Genomic DNA, 26,552 nt, shown 5'->3' on the forward strand with positions numbered 1-26,552 from the left:
AATGGCCTTTGGGCTGGGGATATACGTGGTTTGGTGGTCAAATAATGTCTACCATGCATAAGACCCTGGGTTTTATTCTTGGTAGGTGATACCCACATATATGTGCTGGCACACCAGCCTCATAATCTTTAAAAAATTTGTTTAGGAACCACCAAAAAAAAATCTGAAATTTCTCTTATAACTAGCAATTATCACAGACAGTAAGTTTCTTTCCTCTCCATCCCTTTCTAATTCTGATCACAGTTGCACAACCTTTGGCCTTTTTTGCTTTGTTCTCTTTTTCTTTCTATACTATAAAAATATTGACATCATACACTCAGACTGTTAATGCTGCACATTAATTTTTGTTTGGAGGCTTGTCTAGTATCTCCCCCGAAACTTCCCCTACTCCACATGTAGCTCAGGCTAGCCTTAATCTTGAGATCCCGAGCCTCCCAAGTATACATTCCACCCAGGTCTGGCTCTCTGTTTTTATTCCTTATACAGAATGTTTGAAAATCACATTCATCATTAGCTATTTCCAGATGTGGGAAAGCTATGTCTAGCCTATGGGAAGGACTTCGCTTGATGTAAAGAACAAGTCCGAACCAGTCTGGAGGTAGGAAACAGAACAGAAAGTTTATGATTCATTCATCTATTCTGTTCTGGCATGATGTGAGAAAGAGAGAGAGATTTCCTGTTTTCTGTAGCAGTATAAAAACAGCGATGCTTGGGAACGTCTTTTGTAGTTTTTGTTCGTCTGTTTTTAAAGCCACGGTTCCAACCCTGGGAGTCAGGTGTTTACAATTCCTATACCACTGAGCCACACCTCTAGCTTCGAACAGGTTGTACTATTCTTTCTTTTTCAAAGTGAAGGTTTTCTGATTTTATTTTATTTGTTTATTTTAAACAGGGTCTTACCCTGTTGCTCTGGCTGGCTAGGACCTTTCTATGTAGACGAGGTTAACTATGAACTCACAGAGATCTTCTTGCCTTTGTCTGCTGAGAGTGCTGGGATTAAAGGCACGTGTAGGTTGACCTTGAATTCCTGAGTTCAAGCAATCCTTCTGTCCCAGTCTCCCGACTGTAGGGACTACTGGGGTTTACTACCTTGATCATTCTCAGTTGACAAAGGCATTCATAAGCCACAGCCATAGGCAAGCCTGTAGGACGTTTTTTTCTTAATTAGTGGTGTGGAGGGCCCAGCCCACTGTGGGTGGTGCCATTCCTGGGCTGGTGGTCCTGGGTTCTATAAGAAAGCAAGCTGAGGGGCTGGAGACATGGTTTAATGGTTAAGAGCACTCACTGAGTGCTCTTCCAGAGGTCCTGAGTTCAAATCCCAGCAACCACACGGTGACTCACAACCATCTGTAATGAGATCCGATGTCCTCTCCTGGTGTGTCCAAAGACAGCTCAGTGTACCCATATACATAAAATAAATAAACAAATCTTTCTTTAAAAAAAAAAGAGAGAGAAAGAAAGAAAGCAGGTTTAGCAGGCCAGCAAGCAGCACCTTCACAGCCTCTGTATCAGCTCCTTCCTGTTAGTGCTGCCTTGCTTTCTCATGAGTGATGGGCTGTTAGATGAAAATAAGCCCCTTCCTCCTCGAGTTGCTTTTGGTTAGTGTTTCACCACAGCAATAGAAGCCTGAACTAAGACAGCTCCTTTTTGCTTTTCAGACAGAATAACAGAGGCTGAGAGATAGGTCAGTAGTCAAGAGCACTGGCTTGTCTTCCAGAGGACCAGGGTTTAATTCCCAGCATTGACCTGGTAGTTCACTCCCATTTATAACTCCAGTTCCAGGGCTTCTGAGACCCTCACACAGACATACTCATAGGCAAATCACCCATACACATGAAATAATAAAAGCTGTTTTAAAATTCTGTTATGTCGCATTCTCTATTCATCCTCACGTCCCTTCCCACCCAATTCTGTATGAGTTTGAGTGCACACTCTTGTGTGCCCTCACTCCCTGTCATCTCTTGAATCCACCAAGCCCAGTTTGTATCGGCATGGGGTCTGCCCTAGAGAGTGGTTCATATACCAGGCTCCCACCTTTAAAGAAACCTGACAATTCCTGCTCCCGGAAGTTATCAAAAAGCCAATAGCTCCAGCCTGGTGGTGATGGTCACACCTTTAACCCCAGCACTCAGCCGGATTATCTCCGAGTTAGAGGCTAGCCTGGTCTACAACCCTGCCTGGAAAACAAACAAACAAAAAAGCCCCAAACCAAACCAAAAGGCCAATAGCTCCTCAGGTAGGAGTGGGACATTGTGCCCACCTTCTTTCTTCCCTTGAGTTTGTGCACATTTGATGCCTGCTGTCAGGATCATTAATTTCATATGTGCACCTGCCCTGTTGCGTCTGGAAAACATTGGGATTTGGTTGGTCGGTTGGGTGTTTTGTTGTTGTTTGTTCGTTACCTATGTGTCAGTATTTTCTCTGTCCACTCATCTATCAGTGGACATTCCAACTGTTCTGTTTGTTTGTTTGTGAAAAGATTTCTCTGTGTAGCCCTGGCTGTCCTGGAACTCACTCTGTAGCTCAGGCTGGCCTCAAACTCACAGAAAGTCACCTGCTTATGCCTCCCAAGTGCTGAAATGAAAGCTATGCACCACCACCCCTGGCTGTTTCCACTTCTTCATGCTTGTAAATAATGCTCCAGTGAACTTGGGTGTGCACATATTTTTCAAGATTCTATTCTCATAGCTAGAACACTTGCTTAGTATTGCTTAGTACATATAAAACCAAGCTCCCTCTACCAAAGAGATTTCTTGGTTAGACCACTGGCTGCTAATCCAGAAGTGAGATTCCCGATCATGCTGTAATTTTCTTTAGGCTGTTTGTTTGTTAGCCCTTGAGGAGCTTCTCTCCTTTACCAGTAATGGTCATGCCATTTTCACCAACAATCTACCAGCATTCAGGCTTCTCCACATCACCGACATTTTAGATTTTGCAAGTCTTTAATGACTTGGTGTCAGGAAGAATCTCTGCTTTCCAGCGCTAGGCTGGGATTCAGAGCCTGTCACAATCAGGCACTGTGCCTCATGTCACATCCCTAGACTTGTTTTTGCTTTGTTTTGCGGTAGGCTCATACCATGGTTAGCTTCAAACTTGGGGTCCTCATGCTGAAACCTCCTGCACGCTGGGATTGTGGACATGATGTTGAGAATTATTTCTTATACTTATTGGGCATTTCTATGGCTTCTGTGAGAAATATCAGGTGTATCTTTTGCTTATTTTTTAGTTAGCTCACTTTTGAAACTATTAATTTCTTTTGGATGAGTCTATGGATGTTTTGCCTTGATGTCTGTGTACCATCGGAGGGCCTGGTGCTCCAGACCAGAAGAGGCTGTTGGAGCCCCTGGAACTGGAACATGTTTGTGAGGCATCTTGTCGTTTCTGGGAATTGAACCCAGGTCCTCTGTGAGAGCCGCCAGTGCTCTTAGCCACTCAGCCAATCCTCCACAGCCCAGGCTACTGGTCTGTTCTTGCTGTTGAAAACCCTTTATCACATTTCTGATTTGCAATTATTGTTACAATTTGTCCACAAGTCTCACATAGCCCAGGCCAGCCTGAAACTCAGTGTATTTGCAAGGGTTACTCTGAACTTCTCATCTTTCTGCTTCCTTGTCTTACGTGCTGGGGGTTAGACCTGAGGCTGTCAATGGAGGTAATATCCCTAGCTCCCTGTTGTGTATCTCATAGGCTATAATTTTCTGTGCAAGGGAGATTTCAGTTTGTTGTTTCCTCTGATTTTCAAGTGTCTTTATATGCAACATGTTTGCTTTTTATTCCCTGTATTTTTGTTGTATGTGACACTAAGTCTCATGCAGCCTACGCTGGCCTCTAATTGCCTGTGTAGCTAAGGATAACCTGCCTATGCCTTTGTTTATTTGTTAGCTATATGGACCCATGAGGAACTTCTGGCTGTCCTGAAACTCTTTATGGTATGAGGCTGGCCTTAAACTCACAGAGATCTGCCTGCCTCAACCCCTGTGCAAGGATTAAAGAGGTACATCTTGGTGTCTGGTTTTCCCATGCTTTTGATGTCCTATCTTAAAAGTCATTGTTAAGTAGAATATTATGAGACTATCCATTTATGTTTTCTTACAGGCGTTTTATAGTTTTAGACCATAGATTTAGGTTTTTTAAAAAATATTTATTTATTTTATTTATATGAGCACACTGTAGCTGTCTTCAGAGATGGTTGTGAGCCACCATGTGGTTGCTGGGATTTGAACTCAGGAACTCTGGAAGAGCAGTCAGCGCTCTCAACCACTGAGCCATCTCTCCAGCCCTAGATTTAGATTTTTAAATCCATTTGAATTAATTTTTATGTATGATATGATCTACTGGTCTGTTCCTAACATCTTGATTTCTATACCATGGTAAATTGTTTGGAAGAGATGGCCAGTTTTTTCCCTTTTCTTTCTTTTGTTTGTTGGTTTTTCTGTTTCTTATTTTGAGACAGTGTCTCACTCCATGGATCAGGCTGGCCCAGAACTCACTCTGTAGACCAGGATGGCCTACAACTCTCAGAGATCACCTTAAATAGCAGTCTTGGGAGAAGTGTTATTTCTGTTATTTAGCAGATGATTTAATAGAAATAATTTAGAAGTATTGAATGACTTATAGGTTATTTCCCCCTAAATTAAGAAAAAAAAATAGGCCGATGTAAAGTCTATTCTATGCTGGGTATGGTGGCTCATGCCTTTAATCCCAGCACTCAGCAGGCAGAGGCAGGCAAATCTGTGAGTTTAAGACTATGGTCTACATAGTGAGTTCTAGGCCCACTGGGGGCTATATAGTGAGACCTTGTTTCAACAAAAGGGGGGGAGACCAAAAAACACTAAAAACACATACACACAACACCACACATGCAATATATATATATATATATATATAAAGCAATACTTACTTCAAAGAATGTGGAGAAATTAACACCTAGAATATTACTAGTGGAAATATAAACTATCAAAGACACTTTGTTTTTGTTGTTATATGAATGTCTGATGTATGCGTGTATCTGTGCACAGGTACATGTCTGTTCAAATGTGTTTAGACAGGCATGCACATGAAGCCTGAAGCTGGTACTAGGAATCTTCCTCTATTGATCTTCCACCCTATTCATTGAAGCAGAGCCTGTCAGTCAAATCTAGAGGTCATGGTCACTTAGCTCCTGGGGTCACACATCTCTGCCACTACACCCTCCTAGCATTTTTAGGGTACACACTCTGGTCTGGTCCTCTTGCTTGTGCAGCAAGCACTTTAACCACTGAGCTATTTTGCTAGTTCCCTTGTTTGTGTTTTCCTGAGACAGGGTCATCCTGTGTAACCCTGACTGATCTAAAGCATTCTCGCCTCAGCCTCCCGAGCACTGGCTAGTGTAGGCTTAGTGAAGCCACTCTGTAAAACAGTTTAGAGGTTTCTCAGAAAAGACACGGTTACCATGTGGCTTAGACAATGCAGGCCAAGGTGCTCAAGCTAATGGAAAGAAGATGGTCACCATAAACAGCTCTATGAACATCCTAAGCAGCACTGTGTGCAAGAGCTATGGAGTGGAGTCGACCCAAGTGTTCATGCATACTGATAAGCAAATGTGGTATATCTATACAGGAATAATGCAGACGACCACATGGGTGAATCTTGAAACTAGTCAAGTGAAGGAACTCAGACATAAGAGGCCGTGTGTCTGATGTGACACCATCAGTGTACATCAGTCATCCAGAACCTACAGATTCATCGAGAAGGCAGACAGGTGGTTCTAGAGGGTGTTGGGAGACGGATGGTTTCATTAATGAATAATAAAAGATAGGGCATTTATGTCCAGACTGGCGAACTTTTCTGGAAGTAATAGTGAAATATACTAGAGACAACTAACTATGTAAGAGTACATTTTATATTTCAATTAATATTTTTTGTCTTCTGTCTTAAAAACATAACAACCAATGCATAGAAAAACTAAAGAGTGCCTGGTAGTGGTGCACACATTTAATCACAGAATTCTGAAGGCAGAAGTTGACAGATCTCTGAGCTTAAAGCCACCCTGGTCTACAGATCAACGTTCAGGACAACCGGGACTACACAAAATGTGTACTTAATACAGTGATCTCTAAAAGATGTGGCAGGGCAGTTATTCAGTTTTTATTACTTAAAAATATTTAAATATGAGGGATTTGAGCGTTGTAAGTATAGAATATTTCTCCAAAATAGGTCTGTATTATTGCTAGTAGTTTTCCCTGTCAGACATTGCAAAAACTCAATGCTAAACGTTAGAATTTTCCCATTGACTCTGTCCAACATTTAGTTAGAATTTTGAGTTTGTTGCTGTTAAAAACCTGAACTGGGCTGGGGACATAGCTGGCAGTCAGTTAAAAAAAAAAAAAGTCATGCTTGCTGAGCAGGTATAAGGACCCGAGTTTGATTCCCAGGAGCCTAAAGAAAAAACTGGCTGGAAGCCAGGCATGGTGGTGGCATAAGCCTCTAATCCCAGCTCCTGAGAGGCAGAGGCATTTAAATAGATGTTTGAGTTTGAGGCCTGCCTGATCTGCAGAGCAAGTCCCAGGATAGCCAGGGCCACAGCCCTGTCATGAAAAAAACCAAAAATTTAAAAATGTGTCTGAGGGTGGTAAAGCGCTCTTTAATCCCAGCTCCACGGAGGCAGAGGCAGGTGGATCTCTGTGAGTTTGAGGCCAGCCTGGTCTACGGAGTGAGTTCCAGGACAGCCAAAACTACACACTGAGTCCTGACTTAACAAAATGACCACAGCAAACAAATACAAAAAACTGAATATGACAGTGTTCTTGCATTTTCAACAAGTGCTTAATTCTCAACTGAAGGAAAGAGGTTTTATTGTTCTCAGAAAAATAAGTCATATCTTGTGAGCTTTAATATTTATAACTACTCTATGTGTATAAGGGAAAAACTGAACAAGAAAAGAAAGTAAAACATTTATTTGCTATTTTATGTATAGCACTAAAATTGTAACATTTTATTTTTATTGCATTAGTTATGTTTTTACATTAGTTTGATATTTATCATGTTTTTAAAGATTTATTTATTTTTATGCATATGAGTATACTGTCACTGTCCTCAGACACACCAGAAGAGAGCATCAGGTCCCATTACAAATGATTGTGAGTCATCATGTGGTTGCTGGGATTTGAACTCAGGACCTCTGGAAGAGCAGTCAGTGCTCTTAACCTCTGAGCCATCTCTCCAGCCTCCAGGAACTGACTTTCATGCCATAAGAGAGGAGAGAAAGGAGCCTGAAGACAAAGAACAGAGTGGCGGTGGTGGTGGCGGTGATGGTGATGGTGGCGGTGGTGGTGGTGGCGGTGGTGTGGCAAGAGGTAACTAACCAGGAGGAGGAGATTCAAGACAGTGGTGAGCTGGGCAGTGTCTAGAACAGAACCCAGGGAAGAGGCCTCCAGGGTCAGAACAAAGGTCAACAGTGACTTCAAAAACTCCCCTTAAATGTTTAGTTTGTAGGAAAACTGACGCTGGGTGTCACTGATGAAGATGATAGAACAGCAGGTCATTAATTAGGGGGTTCATCACACAGGTGTGGGAACAGAGACAGCCTCTGTCTCTCCTGCAGCAGCTGCACATCTGGAGAAGCAGACATCAGAGGCTCCATGCTGTGGAGTGGAGATGAATTCACTACAGTAACCCAGCCAGTCACCTAAACAAACCAGCCATAAGCCCAGGAAAGGACCAGGACTGTCAGCACTGGTGGGGTCTGAGGTTCAGCAGCGTGACTTCTTTTTTAGGGACCACCCCAACTCAGATGATTCCTGATTCTTGGCTTCACTACAAAAGACTTTCAGGATGAAGCAGCAGGGACAGAGTTGGAGTTCATTCGGAGATTATGGTGTAGATTCTAATCACAACAGTTAAGTGGGGGAGGGATGTGCTGAAGAACAAGAAGACATACCGAACGTGGTTATGGGCTTCCCAAAGGAGAGGACATTCTCTTGTTTTTACAGCGGGCATGTTGAGGATTATGGTGGGTTTCAAATTCATTGTCTTTAAACAGTTGCTAAAGAATGTACTGAGATCAGGCATTGGTTCCTGAGGCACATCTGACAGGATTACAAAGAACATAGTTTAAAAGTCTAGCTCTCAAAGATTTGGGACTAGAGATCTTCACTTGAAAGGCAAGTAGTCTTATGAGGTTCCTAGTAGAATCTCCTTTCCTGGGAAGGAGTTAGCGCACAGGTGGTTACAGAGATGTTAAGTGAGTGTTGCTGCCATTCTAACATCTTTTTATTTGTATTGTTTTTAAGCATGTACGGGCGCACACTTTTTTGTGAGTGTGGGTGGGGATGGTGTCAGCTCATGTGTGGGTCTGAGGATGCTAGAGCCCTTTCATCCCCCGGAGCTGGTGTTACAGCCACTGGGAACCTCTGCAAAGAGCAGTATGACCTCTTAACTCCTGCTCTTTTTAAACATTCTTATTTGATAATAGTTTTAAAAGAGCCAGGAGGTGGTGCACATGCCTTTAATCCAAGTGCTTGAGAGGCAGAGGATGGCGGACTTCCTGAGCTTGAGGCCAGCTTGGACTAGAGTGAGTTCCAGGACAGCTACACACACTGTACACATGTGGAAGCCAGAGAACAACTTCTAAGAAATCCTTACACTGTGTAGGCCCCAGTAATGGTTCAGGTTATCAGTCTTTACCTGCTGAGCCATCTTGCCAGCCCAAATATTATTTTTATTTTATTCTTCTACTTGTGCATGCCTGCATGCATTCTTTGCTGTCTGTCATCTCAGGTGCCATCCACTTTTTCCCCAGAATTATCTTATGCATAATGTGCCTGCCTATGTGTGTGTGTGTACACCATGTGTGAGCCTGGTGCCTGTCTATGTGTGTGTGTACACCATGTGTGAGCCTGGTGCCTGTCTATGTGTGTGTGTGTGTACACCATGTGTGAGCCTGGTGCCTGCCTATGTGTGTGTGTGTGTGCACCATGTGTGAGCCTGGTGCCTGTCTATGTGTGTGTGTGTGTACACCATGTGTGAGCCTGGTGCCTGTCTATGTGTGTGTGTGTGTATACACCATGTGTGAGCCTGGTGCCTGCCTATGTGTGTGTGTGTGTGTGTGTGTGTGTGTGTGTACACCATGTGTGAGCCTGGTGCCTGCCTATGTGTGTGTGTGTGTACACCATGTGTGAGCCTGGTGCCTGCCTATGTGTGTGTGTGTGTGCACCATGTGTGAGCCTGGTGCCTGCCTATGTGTGTGTGTGCACCATGTGTGAGCCTGGTGCCTGCCTGTGTGTGTGTGTACACCATGTGTGAGCCTGGTGCCTGCCTATGTGTGTGTGTGTACACCATGTGTGAGCCTGGTGCCTGTCTATGTGTGTGTGTGTGTGCACCATGTGTGAGCCTGGTGCCTGCCTATGTGTGTGTGTGTGCACCATGTGTGAGCCTGATGCCTGCCTATGTGTGTGTGTGTGTGTGTGTGTGTGTGTGTGTGTACACCATGTGTGAGCCTGGTGCCTGTCTATGTGTGTGTGTGTACACCATGTGTGAGCCTGGTGCCTGTCTATGTGTGTGTGTGTGTGCACCATGTGTGAGCCTGGTACTTGCCTATGTGTGTGTGTGTGTGTGTGCACCACGTGTGAACCTGGTGCCTGCCAACGTTAGAACTGGGTGTCCCGTGTCCTGGAACTCTGGGAGAGAAACAAGTGCTCTCTACTGCTGAGCCAGCTCCCCAGCCCCAGCCCAGTTTTTCCTGTGAGACAGTCTCACTATAGAGCCCTCAGTGGCCTGCAGCTGTCTAGACAGGGCTGACCTCAAACCCAGAGATCCACTAGTTTCTGTTGTTGGCCCTGTCTCAACAAAAAAGTAAAAAAATAAGAGATTAGAAATGCCAAAGTGGGCGGAACACTCGCTGCCCTTGCAGAGGACCAGGTTCTAGTCATAGCACCCATGAGGTGGCCTGAGTGGTAGTAGGTGGTCCTTATTTTATCAGCTACTTAATTTGAATGTTGGGGATACAACTCGGGACCTCATATAAGCTAGGCAAGCTATTCTTCCAGCCCTACTAAGACGATTTAAAAAGCAGTTATATGATATGCATGAAGTTATGTGGAAGCAAAACTGTGGAAGCTCAGGAACTAACGCCAAATGATAACTAAGAAACCACAGGATTGCACTGTTAGAATCCTGACACTAGGGAGGCGGTGTGGGTCACCACACAACAGAAGGAAATCAGAACCATGCGAGGGGACATCTCCATACATCACCCGGCTCATAAATTGGACGCTGGTAAGATTAATATATATCAAATCCTAGAGCAATTGGCCAAAACAAAAATTATAGTGAAAAAATAATTTAAAGGCTATATTAGAAAATATTTACTAGCCAATCATGGTGTCATGTGCACTTGGGAGGCAGAAGCTGACAGACCTATGTGGGTTCAAGGCCAGTCTGATCTACATACTGAGTTCTAGGATAGCCAGAGCTATGTAGAGAACCTGACTCTAAACACAAAGAAAAATTAAATATTTACTTAGTTAGACTTGGTGAAACAGTTTTAATCCTATCATGGAGGGACCTGAGGAAGAAGGATTGATACTATGAGTTCAGGTCCAGTCTGGCCTGCAGGGAGACCCTATCCTAACAAATAAAAAGTAAACAAATAAATAATAGAAATGTCAAACTAGGGCTGAACACTTGCTGCCCTTGCAGAGGACTAGGTTCTATTTGAGGCACGTATGAGGTGGCTCACACCATTTCTAACTCGTTTCAAGGGATTTGGCACCATCTTCCGGCTTCCTGCCACTCTGAACTCAACACATCAAAGAACAGACCAAAATACTCTGATCCAATTGGTATAATTTGCCCACCTAGGAAAGTCAAATGATCCTCTACAACTCCTAAAATATAACAACCTTATCCATATAGAGATCCGCTGAGAGGAACATCCACGTCTGCTTCCATGTTGCCTCCTCCTGAATCTCCTGCTCTCCTTCATCTCTCTCCTTCCTAGACTTTCCCCCGCCTACCTTCCCTTCTCATCCAGTGATAGGCTGGACCCGCCTTGTTTTTTGACATTATCCTACACAGGAGGGAAATATTTCAAATAATCAACCTTCAAGAAGCTATTACCTGGGTGCTGGGGAAAGGCTCAGTGGCTAAGAGCCCATACTGTTCTTGAAGAAGACACAAGTTCATTTCCCAGCACCCATGTCAGGTAGCTCAGAACTGCCTGTAACTCTAGCTCCAGGGGTTCCTCATATGTACATGTGTGTATAATTTTTTTTAAAGCAGCTGTCATTCATACTGGGGTGGAACTTTTCAATTCTGTGGCTGTTTTAGGGACTTTTCATGCTCCTGTAACAAGCCAGATCAACACTGCTAACCAAGCTTACATGGAAGCACACTTTGGTCTGTCATTATGCTCTTTCTGTGGTGAACAGACACTTCTTTATGTCTCCCGAGAAAAATAAGAACAGCAGTCTGAAGGCTGGAAGCACAAGTTTGAAGTGTTGGCTGCTGTGGTTTCTCCTGCCTCTCCAGTTTGCAGCCTGCCTTCTCAGTGTATATACCTTTGCTGTTCCTTCTCGGTGGGTGTGGTGGCACAAGACTTTAATTCTAGCAGAGCAAGGTGACTCTGTGAGCTCGAGGCTAGCCTGTCATACAAGGACTTTTTGAAACAAGAACAAAGCTACTTTCATTACTATGGGACTTGGTATCCTCCCTTAATCTTAACCACCTTCTTGGAAGCACTGTTTCTACACGGACTCTCAGGCCTGTCATATGTGAACAGAACTGGAGGATACATTAAGCAAGATACTGCATTCTCATGAGGAATCTGAGTGTGTACATATGTGGTCATGAAAGTAGAAATGGGATGAGGGAAAAGATCCTTAAGAGGGCAAAGAAGGGGACTGGAGTGGTTAAGAGGTCCCGAGTCAGTTCCCAGCAACCACATGTGGCTTGCAATCCTTCTGATCTATCTGAAAACAGCTACACTGTACTCACATAAAATAAATAAATCCTAAAAAAAAAAAAAAATAGGGCAAAGAAGGGTGACGGAATGTGTATGATGTGAAACAGAAGGCAGGACTATTTGAAAAGGGGACTAGTGAAAGGCAGGTAGGAGATGAGGAAGGGCAGTGGGTTAGGGTGATGAATCAGTTCAAAGAGAGATGGCTCAGTGGTTAAGACCACACACTGCTCAGTTTCAGTCTTCAGCACCTACATACATGTCGGCTTACAACTGTAAGTCCAGTTTTAGGAGATCCAGAGCATCCTTGGGCACCAGGCAGAAAGTACACATACACACATGCAGACATCTTTAAAATGAGGTGGTCTAAAGCAGCCAAGGGTTGTGAAGCAGGCAGTGGGGCAGTAACTGAGGTTTCTGTTTGTTTCCTTTACTAAATCCAAATTAAAGAACCACAATCTCCAATTGGATTAAGTCTTCTTCCCTAAGCACCCCAGCTATGTGTTAAACGTAGTAAGGCAATTTCTTGACTCCCGAATAACATCAGAAAATCGATGAGACAAATAGGTAATTGTACCTTCCTTTCATTTGAAACCACTTAGCACTAAATTACTCATTGTAGCTGAAGAGGAGATATATGTATAACTAAAAATGACCAATAACTGAGCTTAGCTTTATTTTGGAGTATGCTCTTCATTTGAACATGGTGTTTTTTTGAAACTGACGATTTCTTAAGGCCAAGGTGATGTATAGGCTGAGTTATGGCACAGGATGATGTAGACAGCAGAGCCTCTGACCCATCTTGGGAACAGAAGGCACACTTCAGGCCTTCCTCAACTATGGACTGCCCACTCTTTCCCACACTTTTTCTTTCGCTTTCATTAGCAACAAACCAATACTCTTTTTCTAATAAAATCTATTTGGAAGAAAAAGACGTAATGCTGGTTTTTAATTAAATTCTGTGTACGACAGGGAAAGAATGCAGACATGCCAAGGAGAACTTGTGGACTCTCTTCTCCCTACAGTATCAAACTCAGCTCACCAGGCTTGCAAGGAATGTGTTTTGGCTGCTGAGCCACATCATAGCTCCAGAAATAGTATCTCAAGGACAGGGTTAAATAGCTTAGAGAACATCTCTTGAGATGTGAATACATCTTAATAAGATGCTAGGACCAGTTAGTAATGAAACATTAACCAAATAACAATGTAAGAGCTACCCTTTAGCTTTATAATACAAATCATTGGAATAACTCTGCTTTTTGTGTGTTTTGCGTGCATGTGTGTGCTCCATGTGTGTGCCTGGAGGTCAAGAGAGGATGTTGCATCCTCTAGACTGAAGTTATAGATGCCGGTGAGCTGCCTGGTGGGGACGGAGAAGAGTAGCTGGGTTCTCTGAGAGCATGAGCTCTTGGCCAAGGAGCTCTCCCCAGGCCCCCAATGACTATTTCTAAAGTATCATATGGAAAATATTAGAACAAATAGCAATTTCCAGTTAGCAGAGCACAGAGTTCAGGGTATTTACAGGATCCTGAAGTACTCTGGCAGGTAACTGACCTTTCTTTTATGAGTTTTGGTCTGCATGTGTGTTTGTGGATGTCAGAAGAGGGTTATGGACTGTGAGCTGCCATGTAGGCTCTGATGATCAAGATCCCCTGCAAGAACATGCATCTTTCTCGCACTTATAAGGCCTTTTCTTTTCGGTGTGAAGGGATGAAAAAAACAGTGGGTTTGTTTGAATTTTAATTATTCTGATATTATAAAGCTTTACCTAGAAGTATACTTTTCATATAATTTATTTTTATTTCATGTGCATTGATGTTTTGCCTGCATGTATGTGTAAAGGTATCAATCCCCGAAACTGGAGTTATAGTTGTCATCCACCATGTGGTTGCTGGCAATTGAACCCAGGTCCTCTAGAAGAGCAAGCAGCCAGTGTTAACTTCTGTGCGATCTCTCCCGCCCCCAAACCAGTGTTTTTAATAGCCCGAACTAGACACTAAATGTTGACAATGGTTTCACTTGAAGTACTTGGGTTTAGGTTAGATGTGCTCTCACTATGTCGCCTTAACTGGCCTCCACTGCTTCCAAGGGCTGGCACTGTATAACCTAGCCTGGTAATACTTTACCTATTCTCCAAGAAATAGGAACATGAAGTACAGCTTAGTTATACAACACCCGCTGCTTTTAATTCTTAAAACAGAACGTAAAAAATCCAAACACATTCTGATTTTGTTTAAAAAAATTGTTTTCACTTTAATGATCTGAGTTAGTAACAAATATACAAAATTGTCTTTCACATTTCCATACATGGTATAATGGACCAATTGAAAATTCTGGACTACAAATGCAAGTTTTTGTATCCTTAGCCTTAGTTGTTTTTTAAAGAGGTAATTTTTAAAAACATGCATTTGTGAACACAGATGTCAAGAGCTGTGTATCTGAGTTCATGCATATCCTGGGCTACTTCACTGTATTTGAAAAGCATTTTTATGAAACTAAAACATTTAAAACAAACCAACAAAACTGCATTCTGCAAATACATTGAGCTCCATTACCTGAGACACAGCTGTATCAGTCACCCCATGCTGAGCTCACTAGGGATGCAGCGCACAGAGGGGCTGTGAGGAAACCGGGAAGGAGACCCTTTCTCCAGCCACTCATCTGAGCCAGCGATGGACACCAACACGCAAACACAAACAGTTGTATGGCTGTATCTTTAGAGCTACAGGTTGGGATTTATCTGCTTCAAGGAAAATAAATAGTAAATTAATAAAAAATTAGCTTAAAAATGGGAAGCTTTGAAAATAGCCCCAATGGGTAACCCCATCTATAAATTTTCAAGTTTTAGAAATTTAAATAAATTTAGAACTTTCAAAAAATAGGAAAATTTAATATTAAACATTTTAAAATATGATTAATTTCTATCTTACCAATATTTTTAATTTGGCAAAACCATAGGAAAATGGACATTTCTAGTTCAACTTACTGTGATACATCACCATAAATTTAGATTGTTAGGGATCTAATAGTAACTAGGTTATATCAAAATGGCAAGGAGGCCCCTTTGGCAACCAGTTTCCTGGGGTAATATAACAAAAATTACCCCAGATCTCTATGTGTGCTTGAGGGATGAGGGTTGGGCAGGGAACCCAGGGCCTCAGACGTCAGCCAAGTGTAAAGCACTGAGCTATATCCCCAAACCTCTAGATCTCAATAGGCAGGAGAATCCAATCTGTCTTAGCATTTTCCTAGCTTATGGCAACATGTGCTTCACCTCTTTGTCTACAACCTAAATGTTTTCCTATATCTCACATTTCCAATTCCCTGGCAGACACTAACCAACTAAACATTTATTTAGCTTCCTATAGAGAAAGGGTATAAGATAATCCTATTTTCCTCTAAGGCCCGAGGCTGGTATTTCCTATGCTATAAGAATAAATGAGAGGTGAAATACATCTAAACAGCAGGGTCCTGAGGGAGGACCACAGGACCTAGTCTTCTGCATGTGAAATGGCTCACAACAGGACCACAGCTGGGAGCAGGCAGAGGAGCAACTGCAGTGTGCAAGGAAATGGAAGGCCAGGCGTGGTGGCTCACGCCCACGAACCCAGGATTCTGGAGGCTGAGGCAGGTGGACTGTCATGAATTTGTAGCCATCTTAGACTAAACAGTGAGTTCTAGACCAGCCTGGGCTAGAGTGTGAGACCCTGCTTTAAACAACAAAAACAATAAAGAAATGGGTATTTTTTAAAAAGATTAACCTTAAGAGATTCATTCATGAAAAGGAAGTTCACATGTACCTTACACTTTAACTCAGTTGAAGATGAAGGTAAAGGTATACAGGCATATCAGCTCCATGTTGGAAAGATACTGTGTCCAGGGTCAATACTGTCACAACGGATTATGGCTGCTTCCTGCTCTCTGCTTATAAAATGAAATCTCATGATGCTCTTGCCAACAGCATTGCTGTTATATAAAACAAGCCTGATAGGTTGCTTCTGTTCACAAGGCTTTTTGAAAACCTTCAAAAGTGGAACATTTGATCCTGGAGAGAAATTCCCATGACTTGGTACCACTGAGTCAAACAGCAGGTAAAAATGCTAAGGATATTGCTTTTAATAAGACAATCACCAGAAATAAATATGTAAGCCGGACTCAGATACTCACTCTCACCCAGTGTTGAGGGTGTTCTATTCTTAAACCAAGTGGCATGTTAATGTCAATTCTTGTCAGCTTACTGAAGTTTTAAGTGTAAGAACTGTCTGTTCTCAAAATCAAGACAACAGGTTGGTCCATGTTTAAGCATGTCTAATTTGATGTTGGACAGTAACACTGCTTCCTAGATAGGGAGTAAGGCACCAAATGGTGGTAAAATAAACAAAGGTTTGATGATTTACAACTGCTTCAGAATCCTAAAAAAGGCGATCGTTTAGAATGACACTATTAAACCTTCACAAACAAGGCATCCTGTTGGCAACAGAAATAAACACAAGGTCATGTTGAACCTAATACATTCACTGTTTCGGCTAAACCACTTGAAATGCTATCAAACGTAAGAAAGTTACACTAGTGTGCTTCCGGGTTAAAGGCACGGAAGGAGAACTCCACTTCCAGTCGCGAGCACTAGGAAAGCTGTGTGTAACACTGCATACAGCTGACCATTCTTGTGTGTACGGAGGAACATGGCTTTTGCACAAGTTGGTTCTCTTATTCCACAGTATGGGTCTTGGAACTCAGGTTTCATGCCTGGCTGCAAGTGCCTATACCCACTGGGCCATCATACTGTATCAGTAGTTAGTTAATCTTGGGCGTGGGGGTACTAGGGGGACAAGGTCAGAGTGTAGCTCTGGCTGTCCTGGAGCTCACTATGGAGACCAGGTTAGCCTGAACTCTCGAGACCTGCCTGCCTCTGCCTCCCAAGTGCTGGGATTAAAGGTGTGCTACGATGCCTGGCAATAGTTAGTTTTTATGTTGACAAATCAGTTATAAATGAAGTGCTAGTTTGGGAAGAAATTTATTTTATGGCATATGAAATTAAATGCAGTGTTTCACACAGTCCCATTTATAAAGCTAAACTAATTCTAGCACCAAATGAATATTCCGAGTAATACTATGGTAAAAGGGTGTGAACAAAAATGCTCACTTCCAGACAGAACCTACAATGTAAATGACAGGCACACAGGGTCTCCTGAAAACAACGAAGTACAGATAGAACAACTAAGACCACATTTTCTTGTGAAAAATGCAACTATTAGTAAAATAAAATATACAATTGAAAATTTTCCAAAGAAAAGACACACTATAAACAAAAGTACTTTTCTTTGAAACAGGGAAACAGTAAGTTCTTTTTTTTTTTCCATCACAATGTAACTCGACACAAAAAGCAGTCAGAGAATTGCACAGTTCCACACCTTTTCCCGGACATGTTAGAGAGTCCACTGAGCAGAGTGCAGCTTCTGAGTTTCATGGTTTAAACTGAAGACATTTTACACAAGATGCCATGCACCAGATCACTTTCCACAGTGTACAATACTTTCTGCACTGCGGCCAGACATGAATGCTTTCTGCTGTCTCTTTACTTCTGACATGTTGTGGGGGAAAAGTCAGATCACTTCAATGTTATTTCTCTAGCAATAAAATTATACTTAGTACATGCTTTATCATTTGACACAAGATATATCTGAAATGTTTCAGTCACCCCACGGTTCACCAAACAGAAATATCATTCATTAGGATAAAGGACTGGCTTCTGTGGCAGCACCACTGTCTTCAGCAAAGGTCTGGTCACAGTTCCCCATGGCAGGGATGCTACAAGAGGCCTCTGCCAGAGGACTGGGTTATCTGTGACACTATAGCCTTCCACACTTCATTAGTGCTATAAAAAGGTGGGATTCTGTAGAAATGTTAGGGACATTTCTGTTGTACATGATTTAGAAGTTCTCCAAATTTTTCAAATAGGTCCTCTACCCACTTTACATTTTTCATACAAAGTTGAACAATTTCTTCCTGTCCTAAGTCTTCGTTTTTTTTCTGCACAGATGATATCTGAAATAGAGATAAATTGTTGCATTACTTTACAGACATCACTGTATTTCTATCTTTTCTAAAGCCTTACAAACACACCTGCAGGTGCCACCGTTTTTGGTTTTGTTTTGAAATGAGACAGGTCCTCACTATATAATCTTGCTTAGTCCAGAACTCACTACATGGACCAGGGTTTTAGTTCACAGCCACCCTGAGTGCTTGGATTAGAGGTGTGACCCTGCCTTTCAATCACTCAGTTTCAGTCACCTTACCCCAGCCATAGCAAATGATTTTTTTTCAGGTAAGTTTGGATCACCTCCTGTTATCTTGGCTCCACAGAGCAGAGTAAAAGTCTTAGCAAAGTGCTTCATGCCTTATTTTGTTTTGTTTTTCAAGACAGGGTTTCTCTGTATCGTCCTGGCTGGCTGTCCTGGAAGTAGACCTGGCTGGCCTCAAACTCAGAGATCCTCCAGCCTCTGCTTCCGTAGTGCTGGGATTAAGGACTTGTGCCGCCAACTACCCAGCTACTTCATGCATTCAAATTTCCTTCCAACTGTCTTAAAAGCCAATAAAAATTTTTTATTTAAAGGGTGTTTTGTCTGAATACATATATATGCACCCACCCATATACCTATTGCCTAAGAGGTCACAAGACGGCACCAGATTCCTTAGAACTAGAGTTACAGGTGGTTGTGAACCACCATATGGGTGCTATAAAGCTTGGGTCCTCTTTTAGAGCAACCAATGCACTAAACCACTGAACAAGCTATGCCTCCAGCACCCCCAAAATGACAAATAATGATGTGAATGCTAACTCATACCACTATCAAAACAGTCAACAGAATTTGCATCCTCCATCTTTACTTTCTCCTTTAGACTTAAGAACATCTATTTGAGGCTACTGCCTAACATATCAGGTATAGCTCTGCTAATTTAAACTGATACTCATAAAACTAGTACTATGAGGCTAGAAAAGGTTCAGCAGTTAAGAGCAGCCACTGCTCTAGAAGACCTGGGTTTGTTTTCCACTGTCTATATGATGGCTCATAATTGCCTGTACTCTAGTTCCAGAGGCTCCAATACCCTCTTCTGAAAACACAATACAAACATGATGCACAGGCATACATATAGGTAAAACACTTAAACACATAAAACAAAATAAATTTTAAATACATGTGCACACACACACACACACACACACACACACTTTATAGTACTGGTTAGAATAGGTGTTAGTGAGCCAGGCCATGGTGGTGCACACCTTTAATCCCAGCACTTGGGAGAAAGAGCCAAGCAGATTTCTGTGAGTTTAATGCTAGCCTGGTCTACAGAGTGAGTTCCAGGACAGCTAGAGCTAAACAGAAAAACCTTGGCTTGAAAAACAAACATCAACAACAAACCCAAAGAAACAACCACATTTTCAGAAAAACATGTTATTTCATTTTAAATGAATAAAAAGAAATTACCTCATTCTTACATATCAGATAAACATGGTATTTATAATGATGGAGTGAATGATATAACGAATATAACTGTATTTTCTCTGGATCAACAGCAAACTCCTAAAACAAAAAGATGGTCACAGGCACTTTTCATGTAACGTCAGAGAACATACAAGAACCTGAAAAATATCTTAAAGGATGAGATATGAGGCTGTATTCATATACATAGAAGCTAAAATTTAAATTATATTTTAATCCATCTTTATCATGTTATGAGTACATGCCATTTGAAAAACAAAATGGGCATTACAGAATCTACATAAACACTTGAGATGGCAAAAGAGTGGAAGCCCTGACTGCTATGTCCTCCTGTTGCTCAGTCAGGGGCTCAACTGCTTTTCTTTCTTTTTTTTTTGAGACAAGGTCTCATTATGCTGGCCTGACTTGCTGTATAAACCAGGATGGCTTTAAAAATCACAGACTCATCTGCTTCCGGAGTGTCTAGATTAAAATTATATGCCAGCTGGGAGGTGGTGGCACATACCTTTAATCCCATTACTTGGGAAGCAGAGGAAGGTAGATAGATCTCTGTGTTTGAGGCCAGCCTGGTCTACAGAGTGAGTTCCACAACCTCCAAAGCTGCTACACAGAGAAACTGTCTTGAAAAAACAAAAATAAACTAAATCATCTGCCATCGTGCTTGATTTAAAATTGTTTACATTATGCAAAGAAGAGACAGACCCCCATTAACTGTCACTCAGACAACTACGACAAAACACTGTGTATTTATAGTGTGCCAAACAGTTCTAAGTACTGGAGTGCTAGAGAGATGGTTCCATCATACCTACGTACATAACCAAAAACAGCAGAATAAATCAAGCACTAGAGGTACCATAGTAAAGCTAGTAAAACTTTATGTTTTCATCTGGAGAGATGGCTCAGTGGCTAAGAGCACCGACTGCTCTCCCAGAGGTCCTGAGTCCAAATCCCAGCAACCACATGGTGGCTCACAACCATCTGTAATGGGATCTGATGCCCTCTTCTGGTGTGTCTGAGGATGGCTACAGTGTACTTATACATAAAATAAATAAATCTTAAAATAGAGACTAATAGATGTACTTTCAAACCATGTACACATGACTTTGAATAGGTAAAAAAATATTGGTTTTCATGTTCACTTCTTAAGCATACACATATTTCAAAATATGTTGCATGTAAATATTTTTAATGGATTAAAAATTAGTTCAAAACTATATACAAACACATAAACTTACACATGGGATAGGTTCCCTTAGTACTCTATATTATAAATCCTGTGAAAACAATGTCTGTGAGTACTCACTATTTGCCAGGTATAATGTGAGGCATATATAAAGACAAACAGCAGTGTCTTCTCCTGAGACCAAACTACTTATTCCTCCCCAAAGATTTCAATGGTTTCATAGGAACTGTGTTCATGGGAAAAGGTACATATTTATTAAGCACTACATTCTTACCTGTGCAGACTTAGTGGTTGTTTTAGAAGTCCTTAGAGTTTTCTTATTATAAGTTTTGCCATTCATTTTGATTTTAGAAATAGCAGATCCTCCACTCTTTGCTTTAGAGTCTCGAGTAATAATTGTTAGTTCAGGGAAACTTTCCAAAGCGTTCTTTAAAGTAATGAAGGATAATAACTGACATCAGAAGAAAACTCATCTGAATTCGCCCATTCAAAACTTACACATACACAGCACACATATAGATTCATGTGGATGGCTACTGTTCGGATCTAGTTACAAATTTTTAGTACTTTCTCCCACATGGTTTGTATTATTTTTCCATTCCTTGAATCTGGGCTAATAACATGTCCTAATTTCTTGAACAACAGTACATCATGCTGAAGGAACTCCTAAGTTATTAGTAATCCCTCTCTGATTGGAAAGTAGGAACATATGCATTCCTCAAAGCTCTTAACACTTAAACTGTGACTAATACCTTGAACTAGAGGTAAACCAGCTATAGTGAGTCAGCGGACACTAAATGAAGATGTGGACAGAAGACAGCACAGTGGCTGTGTTTCTTGTCTCACTCCTGCTTCCTTGAACTGCATATGAAGAACCTGTGAGATAAGATGCTGACGGAGAGTTGGACAGTGTGCTCTCCACAGATAGGAGTCACCACTGATGATGCAGTGGCTCATGGCAGAACACAGTCTAGTGTGACATTAGTGACCTGAAAAGCTGCACCCAGTAACAGAATAAACCCTGCAGGCAAATGTGACAACTTTGACCACAGTTTTAAAAAATTTGATTGAGCTAGCAACAGCATGAATTATTATGGCAGTGGGGGATTAAAGAGCTGCTACACTTATGATTCAGAATGTAATTTAATTTTCACTGTTCTATTCCAGACTGACATTTTTTTTACAAACTGGTATTGTGAACCTGAAAACAGAACATTTTAAAAACTAAAATTTTTCTTAGTTCTAAGTGTAACAAGGAAATGAAATTTAATAAACACAGTAAAACTTTTGGCATGTCTACTGAAGAGCTACCATCAATTTCTACCCCATATTAGTTGTGCTTTTATCATGTATATGGGCACTCTTCACTTAAAGAATGCCCCACTTAAACAATTCTGGGTCTAGAATTACTAATCACAATGGAATTTAAAGACTAAAAACAGATTGTAAACTGTATTTTCCAATGAGGATACAATGTTAAAGATCCTTCAGGGAAGACAGAGCACCACCTATGTTAGAAACTTTAGCACATACTCTAAACTTACAGCCTTGGGACTAGAGACGTGCCAGTGGTGAACTCTACAGTTCTGGTGGGTTGGATGCTGTTTTCTGACCTCCAAGAGCACTACATGCCTGTGGTACACTGATATGCATGTAGGTAAGACACATATAAAGTGAAATAAATCTAAATTAAAAGGCACAAAGTTTATGATAGCAAGTGGTGCTAAGTATCTTCTTTCCTTTCTTTGGGGGTTGTACAGAGCACTGAACCTGGCTAACGTGTTTTCGGCAAGCATTCTACCACTCACTGATCTATGTGCCCTACTTCCATATTACACATTTCTCTTATTTAGCTTTTATTCTTTTAAAGAAAGAATCTTACTGTGTAGGCCAACCTGGCCTGGAGCTTATGTTCATCATCCTGCCTCAACCTCAAGAATGCTGAACTTATAGGTACAATCCACTACGTTCTCATGGTGCTAATTTTTTTAAAGTAAACATTTTTCTTAGTCTTCTATTTAAAGCACTTCAAGAATATTTAACAGGGCTGGAGAGATGGCTCAGCAGTTAAGAGCACTGACTATTCTTCTAGTGGTCCTGAGTTCACTTCCCAGCACAACCACACGGTGGCTCACAACCATCTATAATGGGATCTGATGCCCTTTTCTGGTGTGTCTGAAGACAGCTACAGTGTATTCAGATACATAAAATAAATAAATCTTAAAAAACATATTTAACTTTTCTCACAAATGTATGTAATTACCATCAATGGAGACAATAACACTGTGCTGAAGTAAACTTAACAGTTCATGATGTTACACAGGAAAAAGGAGTCCTGAAGTTTTCTGGACTGAGTAGCTTCTATGATAAATTTTCTGAGTTCAGATTATCTTTCAGTTCTATACTGCAAGTAACAAAAATACCAACTTATGTCGCTAAAATATATTAACAGTAAAAACTAGAATCCCTCATCTTGCCCCAACCTTCCAAGTGTTGAGATTATAGGTATGTCCCACACACCCAGCTAATCTTAATTATAGAATAGAAATATAAAATTTCTTTACTTTTAAGATTTAATGTACATGAGGGTGCTGTCTCAATATTATCTGTATCATATGTGTGGCAGAAGAGGGCACTGGATCCCTGAGACTAGTTACAGATGGTTGTGAGCCACCATGTGGGTGCTGGGAACCCAACCTGGGTCCACTGGAAGAGCAGTGGGTACTCTTATCTGCTGAACCATCTCTCCATTTCAAAATGTGTAAATTTTTATAAATTATAAGAGGACTGTACACACAGTTTCCACGAAGAACATGCAAACAAAACACCAATCTATACACAGAAAATAAAAATTTGTCTTTGGAAAATATAAAAACATAAAAGGAACACAGACTTCAATATAACAGTTTAAGAAAACACAGGAGGAACATTACACATAAATAACTAAAAAATGAATTTAAACATAAAACACACAACAAAAAGCTAAAAATATGCTGAACAGACTTAAAATCTTGCTATACTTTTTAAAAATTACCAAAGTAAGAACGACTTTAGTTAGCTTTTCTTTCTATTTGTTTGAGACTGACTATTCTGAGGCTTGTTAATGGCATCACTAACAGAAAATACCTTGAATGGCTGATCCAAATGAAGATTCACAAGAAGTCTTTTCCGGTTATCATTCAGCATTCCATCTATTTTTTTCATATGTGGTAAAAGTAGCTCATCTGAAATAATTTATTTTAAATTAAATAACTTAATTTATTTTAATATTTTTATTTAAGATAATCAATCAGCATAAATATCTGTAACATGCTCCTTTTGAAGGGGAACTTCAAGCCATCTGATATTATAAGACAGTAAATTAAGCTGGAGGTGGTGGCACACACCTTTACCTCCAGCGTGCTGGAGATAGAGGCAGGCAGATCTCTGAGTTTGAGGACAGCCAGGGCTACACGGAGAAAGCCTGTCTCTAAACAGACAGACAGTCTTCAGCTTTCAGAACAAAGGCCAGCCTGTAGTCTGTTTATCAAACCAGCAAGAAGCAGCAGCAACTACAGCGCAATGGCATCTGCTGCCCAAGTCCTTATTACACAGCCAGCTCCAGCCGTACATGGTATACAGAGCAGGTTAGCTTCCGGCCACTTGCTCCGGCCTCTCAAATGCTGGGATTAACTGTGAGCACCACCATGCCTAGCATCTTATCTCAACGGAAACAAAAGAATGACCGCTAGGAGGATGATCATTTATTATCTAACAAAAGTAATGTTACAAACTACAAACTGGTTTAACATTCTATGTTACTGAGTAGGAACAAGACTTGTTTTTCTGGCTAGTACTAGAGATAGAACCAGGGCTTTGCACACACTAGTTAGCTATGTACCTTAAAAAGATTTTGTTTATTTAAGGGTCTCACTATATAATTCTAGCTGGTCTAGAACTCAGATACACCTGCCTCTGACTCCTGAATGTTGTGATTAAAGGTGTGTACCACCACACCTAGTTCACTGGAATCGGGAGCAAAGAAAAACGGGGGAAGAAAATAATTGTAACCCATTGTTAAAAATGAGTCAGAGTGATTGTGATAGAAAAGGGGAGAGTACGTGGCTGGAGAGATGGCTCAGTGGTTAAGAGCACTGACTGCTCTTCCAGAGGTCCTGAGTTCAATTCCCAGCAACCACATGGTGGCTCACAACCATCTGTAATGTGATGATGCCCTCCTCTGGTGTGTCTGAGAAGAGCTACAGTGTACTTACTGTAAAAAAGAAAAAAAAAAGGGGGGTGGGTGGGAGAGTAATAATATGACAGAAACAAATTAACCATTTTTGGTACCATATTAAATAGCTGGGGTTATCAAACTGTTAATTTACCACCACAGTATTGGCATACATTACATATATACAGAATATAAATAACAGGCAAGCATTAGGGGGAAAATGTCAAGTATGGCAGCATACACAGAGATCCATGCCTCTGACTCAAATGTTCAGAGTATAGTCATGAGCCAATTCCATTTAGTTCTGCGGTCTTGCCACTGAATTTGAATGAAATTTTATATATGTAAAGGCTATGTTTACATTAAAAATTTAGTACATGTCACTAGAGTTCTTTAACAATTTTAATTATAGAAATAAAGAAGCCAAGCATGGTAGTGCATACCTTTAGTCCCAGCACTTGCAAGGCAGAGGCCCAGGATCTGTGAGTTCCAGGCCAGCCTTTTTAAAACAATGAGACATTGTCTTAAACAAACCAAAAGAACCCCAAGAATAAACAACAAAATAAAATAAAAGAGACAACAGTGAGAAAATGTATTTAAACAGTAATTTTTGAATGAACTTCTCGGCAGGCCATACCGTTGCTCTTTTCAAGGGCTTGCATGGTGTCAGGATCCAGAGCAATGCTAACAAGCAACTCCATGTAACTCTTGAATGTTTCCTTCATTGCTCTTGTGTTCAGAAAACGAGTGACAGAGGGAGCTGGTGGCTCAAAGCCTAGGATGAATGAGACACCAGACACTAAAGTTTTCCTTTCTAACAATTTTAATATTGTTTTTCATAATCAGTAGCCTATAAACAAGACTGAAAACACAGTTTCTTCTAATTTAATTCTTTCTGATTCTTTGTCTACAGACAAATCAGGTAGGGTGGGGAAGATGGCTCAGCCAGTAAAGCGTTGGCTGTGAAGCAGGAAGATCTGAATTCAGATCTCCAGTTACCACAAGAATGGCGAACAGTTTTTGTTTGTTTTTTTCAAGACGTTTTTCTATGTAACAGCCCTGGCTGTCCTGGAACTCGATTTGTCCATCAGGATGTTCTTGAACTCACAGAGATCTACCTGCCTTTGCCTCTGCCTCCCAAGGGCTGGGTTAAAAGCATGTGCCACTGTGCCTGGTAAGGCACATACTTTTAGTTCTAACACTGGGAAGGTAAAGACAGGATCCTTGGAAACTTGCTGGCCAGCTATTCTTACCCAGTCATTAGGCTCCAGGTTCAAATGCAAGACCTTCCCTCAAAAAAGAAAAAGGTGATGAGGAATGAAGGAAGGCACTAGAAAGCAACCTCTGGTTTATATACACACATGTGCACCAACACACTCATATGCAAGTGCACCCAAGCACAGACACAGACAAAAACATTCTAGTGGAGTTGGATTGTGATGATGTACACCTGCAATCCCTGCAGTTAGCCGGTGAGGCAGGAAGATCAGGAGTTCAAGGTCATCAACAGCAATACACCATGTTTAAGGCTAGCCCTGGTATAGATAACACTCACATTCCTGGCAGAGCTTGTTTTGTTCAAAAGCATTAACCTCCCAGCACTGTGGCACTTGTAATACAGAGCAAAGCCTAGACTGATAGCCTTCTAGAAAAGAGCCTTGCTAGTGGTTAAGAATGGTGTTAATGCTTGCACATATAAAAAGCTTTCCACTT

General features: G+C 41.3%; 1 protein-coding gene across 2 annotated transcripts in view; it reads right to left on the bottom strand.

Moving 5' to 3' along the window:
- Positions 1 to 14,192: 14,192 nt before the first annotated feature.
- The window catches only part of QSER1 (glutamine and serine rich 1), a 56,067-nt gene continuing 43,707 nt past the window's right edge, over positions 14,193 to 26,552 (bottom strand). For both annotated transcript variants that reach the window (XM_080931617.1, XM_080931616.1), the window contains exons 8-12: positions 25,477 to 25,614; positions 23,753 to 23,850; positions 20,901 to 21,053; positions 19,429 to 19,524; positions 14,193 to 17,983 (exon numbers count right to left, since the gene is read on the bottom strand). In XM_080931617.1, the coding sequence (XP_080787743.1) occupies positions 17,843 to 17,983; positions 19,429 to 19,524; positions 20,901 to 21,053; positions 23,753 to 23,850; positions 25,477 to 25,614 (626 nt within the window). In that variant the 3' untranslated portion in view covers positions 14,193 to 17,842. The remainder of the gene's footprint in view (positions 17,984 to 19,428; positions 19,525 to 20,900; positions 21,054 to 23,752; positions 23,851 to 25,476; positions 25,615 to 26,552) is intronic.

This window comes from Micromys minutus (genome assembly GCF_963924665.1).
Source record: "Micromys minutus genome assembly, chromosome: 17".
In the NCBI taxonomy this organism is placed as follows: Eukaryota; Metazoa; Chordata; class Mammalia; order Rodentia; family Muridae; genus Micromys; species Micromys minutus.